This window comes from Trachymyrmex septentrionalis, unplaced genomic scaffold (assembly GCF_001594115.1).
Source record: "Trachymyrmex septentrionalis isolate Tsep2-gDNA-1 unplaced genomic scaffold, Tsep1.0 scaffold191, whole genome shotgun sequence".
Classification (NCBI taxonomy): domain Eukaryota; kingdom Metazoa; phylum Arthropoda; class Insecta; order Hymenoptera; family Formicidae; genus Trachymyrmex; species Trachymyrmex septentrionalis.
The window spans coordinates 232,240-237,077 of NW_017305083.1; the positions used below are offsets into that span (position 1 = coordinate 232,240).

Below are 4,838 nucleotides of genomic sequence, written 5' to 3' on the forward strand. Positions count from 1 at the left end.
AAATAACTAAAAAATAAATTTAGTAAAAATTTTATAAAATATTTAAATTTATAAATATGAGTATATGCTAGTTTTGGCAGTAAATGTATAATATACAATAAATATAAAATATCATACACACTATTATGTCTACACAACGCTGGTAGAAAAATTTTACTGAAATTATTTCAGATTTTTTCTAGAATGCTTTTTAGCCAAATTTCAGCAGCTTTTAGCTAAAAAATTCATTTCAGCTAAAAAAAAAATTACTATCGAAATGGCTATCGAAGATGTTCTTCTTTCATCGATTATTCTCTATGTTTTCGACGCTGAAGAAAATATTTTGATTTCAAAGAAAAAAGAGGTATTAACATTAAATTTTTCAATATCTACCTTCTTTGTCGACAGTCGACATTTCAATAATATACTAGTAAGTTCAAAAAGTTCTTTGAAGTAGTCCTCTTTCAGATTTCTCTTTCTGGTGATACCGTTTTGATGAGTTTTAAAACGCATCTAATAAACTAGTTTGTCCAGACGTGAATTCATATAAACGGGCCATTCGTATTTCGTGCACCGATAGATGGCGGTTTCAATGAGTGCAGTATTCAGTATTACAACCGCTCAGTGAGCTCTTACATCTAATTGGCATATTCCAATAGATCCAAAAATATAGACCAACAGATGCAAGAGCTCACTAAGCGTTCAGTGAGCGATTGTAGCACTAAATGCACCCGATTTTTCTTCGAACATACGAGAACATACGATGAAGACGGCGAAGAGTGAGCGGGGGTATAAGGTTTACGCAGATCATACGGGAGAAGGATGAAGATCGTCTACGGTGCCGACGAACTTCGTTGTTGTACGGTTTACCTGTTGATAGTCTCGAGGTCGATTTAACACAAGAGAATTGGCGATTAAGAGCGGGCTTCCGCCAAGCGCGGTATATTCTCGGTGAGTCACGTGCGCGATAGAGCGTCGGTTCTTCGTCGTAGTGGTGACAATTTTCATACAGAAACCAAGTGCGTACCGTGGTGAAATATATGCGCCCGCTTTCCGCGTGCCTTAATGATCGCGAAACACGCGTTGTCATTCACGCTCGCATGTAATACGAAGTGGATCGGCGATGTTGCCCGCTTGCACACGGTGATTCTAGTAGCTTCGCGTGCGACCCGGTGATTTTCTAGCGATCATTTCGTCGGCCGCTTTTATGGGGATGATTGAAAAAATGTAAATGGTATTCGGTGTCTACCTGCGGAACTGAGGCTACTTCTTGGTACTTTCTTTTACAAAGCGATTGAAATTGTTTGGATAAGAGGATGGCAGTGCGTATCACTTTGGAGTGTGGACATACCTCGATGCTACGTATGCGTAGTACTCCTGAGGGATACACGCATGATTGGGAGGTGTTTGTACGAGGAGTGGATAATGCAGATATACATCATTACATTGAGAAAGGTATACCTTCTCTTTAATCTAATCTTTATAATTCTGTTAGTATGTTCAATCGTAACGGATTTGAACAGAATTGGAGTAATGACGTATGCTCTACTATTTGTAGAGCATGTAACATTCATAATTCAAACTAAATCAGTTTAAAAACACTGTTAGGAATGTACAATATTATGTACAATATTTGTATTTCTTTAATTTTTTTTTATTGTTTATATAATGTGACAAATTATCGTACTACTTGTCTTTACACTGTAAATGTTATTTTTTTAGACTTTCTTTTTATAAAAACAACTTTTCTTATATTTTAGTGGTATTCCTCTTACATGATACATTTCGGAATCCTAAGAGAGTGCTCAAAGAACCACCATTTGTGGTGAAAGAATCTGGCTATGCAGGCTTTATAATACCGATTGAAATTTATCTGAAGAACAAAGATGAACCCAAGAAATTTCAAATATCATACGATCTGCATTTGCAGCAAAGTGGTCCGCCTATTAACAAGACTATACGTCACGTAGAAGTAATCCGTAATCCTTCTGATGACTTTAGGAAAAAGCTACTGAAAGGTGGAGCTGTAAGTCTAGTTTTATTTAAATATTTGTAGATTATTGTGTTTATATTAGAAGTAGAATATTACAAGAAATATGTATAATCAATGTCAACATATTAAATGTATTGGTATGTTATATATTAATATAATAATTTTTCTAATTATATTTTATAATTTTAGGTTGTAGTATCCAGTAGAGATGGCTCATTAGAAAAAAGTGATACAAAAACATCCACTATGGTTGGCAAACCAAAATTAAATGGCAGCGAAAGCAAGAAGCATCGTATTACTGAGTCTAAAACTTCTAATTCGTTTCACGATTTATTTGGCCCTCCTATAAAAACAGCGCCTGTAAAGATATCGCCAGATAGCAAAAAGACAAGTCAGTCTGATAAAAATTTAGTTCCTAAACCTTTAGCTATTACCGAAAAACTTGACAAAGTGGATAAAACAATTAAATTGAAGGAAAGTCCTCATAAAGATAGTAGAAAAGACAAAATAGATGAGAAGAAGGATAAAAAGGTTAGAGATAGTTCTAAGGATCAACTTAGGAGTAAAGATAAATCCAAGAGACCTCCTAGTCCTGGAAGTAAAAGTCATTCGAGTCCTGGTAGCAAAAGACCAGCATCACCTGTCACAACAAAGAAGCCGTTAAGTCCTTTGCCACCTACAAAACGATCTCTATCTCCTAAATCAAAAGAAAGGGAGATGAAGAAAATTACATTAGAAAAAGAGAAAGATAGTAAAGAGAAGGAAAAGGCGAAAAATAACTCCAGGAATGATGTAGATTCTTCTTCAAAGTCTGAAAAAAAGAAAGATAAGAAGAAACACAAAGACGATAAGGACAAAGAAAGAAAAGATAAATATAAAGAATCAGAAAAAATCAGTGTTAAAGATGTCACAAAGATAATCGAGAAAAAATCTGAAAAAACAGATAAAGCAGAGAAATCAGATAAGGAGAAATTTCAAGAACACAAATCGTCAAAAGATGATAGAAAATCGCCAAAAACTGGTAAAGAAAATGATAAAGTGAAAGAAGATAAAGTGATAAAAGAGAAATCGGAGAAAAGTGAAAAACCTGAAAAAGCAAAAGACGGCAAATACGATAAAGATCGGCCGAAACATAAACATAAAAAAAGAGAGAAAAAAGATAAACGAGATAGTAAAGATCGAGAAAAGAAAGAAAAACGTGATAAGAGTAAAGATGAGAATGAAAAACAGAATAACGCGTCTTCACTAATTGGGAATCCATTATCATCCCTTTTGACAGAGATTCCAGAAAGAGACAGTAGCGATTCAGCACCTTCGGTAGATGACGATTCATTACCTGAAAGTAAATCTATGCTTAATGTTAAAAAGGAGTCAGACCATGTAATATCCACTGTACCAATAGAAACAACAAAACCACTTTCTCCTGGTATATCGGTGGAGATGAAGAAAGAGAAGAGTGATCGTAGCAGACGAGACAAATCCAAAGGAAGTAGAGGCGAAGAGAGAGAAAATCGAAAAAGGAAGAAAAGTAAAGAAGACGATGAAGTTCTAATAAAACGTGAGAAGAGGGGTCAATCAACTTCTCCACCTTTGGAGCCAGTTTCATCGAGCCAATCTCCAGTCGCGATGGATGTTGATACTATTCATCATTTAGAAAAGGAGGTAAAGAAGGAAAAGGACGATCATGTTGTCAATATGACTGACAACGTAAACAATAAAGACAATGATCCTGAACAAGTGGCTCCAGATTCTACAAATACTACTGATGCAGACATTAGTGAACCGCCAGTGTTTTCTGAGGATTATGTATCCCAACTGAAGGATTTGCAACAAAAAATAATGACATTGCAAGATAATGACGAGCTACAAAGAGTCGTACAAGTAATTGCAGAAACTGGTCAATATGAAATCACTAAGAAGACATTTGATTTTGATCTGTGTGCATTGGATCGTAGAACTGTGCAGCGTCTTCAACAGTTTTTTTCTGCATCGTGACCATCTGTAATATAAAAGGCATGACGTATTAATTTATATAGATATATTTAAAAAAAAGGTCATATGTGTGTGTGATCTTATCGATTTAATCGATCTTATCGATTTAATCGAAGACTTTTTAATGATAAAAACGTTACTAATCGTGAGACCCCAGAAGAATTTTTGAATACATTTTTCAGTTTAATCGTATTATTGCAATATCTTATGCAGATTAGAAATTTACCATTTGTAGTAATTTGTGCAGATTAAACTCTTGTGATAGTAAGTATAATATGTAAAATAAAATATTTTTTTAGTTCTTTTTCACACAATTCTTAAGAAATTATCAGCAAATGCTGCTATATAATTTATATATATATTGGCAAAATTTGCCAAGAAAATATAATAATAGCAAAGATCAAGTAGCATCTGTAATATAGTCCAGTGATTAGTAATAGAAATCGAGTAGGTTCTACTAAATGCATTCTGCTGACTGCTGACATTAAACATATTAGTAGCAAGTTGATAGTAAAAATCGAGCAAAATCTATCGCTGATTAGACTTTGTCTTCATACTGTATTTAATAAACTGTTAGACATTAAAGCAGCAATCCAATTCTTTAAGTCAAGTAACATGTTATTTTTTACTTCTATGTGCATCAAAATTATAATATAAATCAATTTCTGTAGATAATTTTAAAGTGAACATCCATATTAATGTACTTAGTAAATAATAAACCCAATTTGAATTATAATTAACAGAAAATCTTTATGATTAAATCAATTTAAGCATATTAAGGAGCATTAAAGCCAACGCAATTCTTTTTCTTACACTATGCCTCTTACATTATGCCTCCTGTCACATGCTTATGATGCGCACGCTGATTATTTAA

The 4,838-nt window shown here is 33.8% G+C and overlaps 1 protein-coding gene across 1 annotated transcript; it reads left to right on the plus strand.

Annotated features, from left to right (window-relative positions):
• The first annotated feature begins 711 nt into the window (after positions 1 to 711).
• Positions 712 to 4,115, plus strand: LOC108747115 (protein AF-9). The gene is made up of 3 exons (XM_018484386.1): positions 712 to 1,434; positions 1,740 to 2,005; positions 2,162 to 4,115. The coding sequence occupies exons 1-3, from the start codon at positions 1,296 to 1,298 to the stop codon at positions 3,965 to 3,967; spliced, it is 2,211 nt and encodes a 736-aa protein (XP_018339888.1). The 5' UTR covers positions 712 to 1,295; the 3' UTR covers positions 3,968 to 4,115.
• The last annotated feature ends 723 nt before the right edge of the window (positions 4,116 to 4,838 follow it).

Bases quoted from the DNA above. Each gene is read 5' to 3' on its own strand.
- LOC108747115 (XM_018484386.1), top strand. From the start codon at position 1,296: ATGGCAGTGCGTATCACTTTGGAGTGTGGACATACCTCGATGCTACGT. The intron at 1,435-1,739 runs GTATACCTTCTC...CTTATATTTTAG, and splicing joins ACATCATTACATTGAGAAAG to TGGTATTCCTCTTACATGAT. The intron at 2,006-2,161 runs GTAAGTCTAGTT...TTATAATTTTAG, and splicing joins AGCTACTGAAAGGTGGAGCT to GTTGTAGTATCCAGTAGAGA.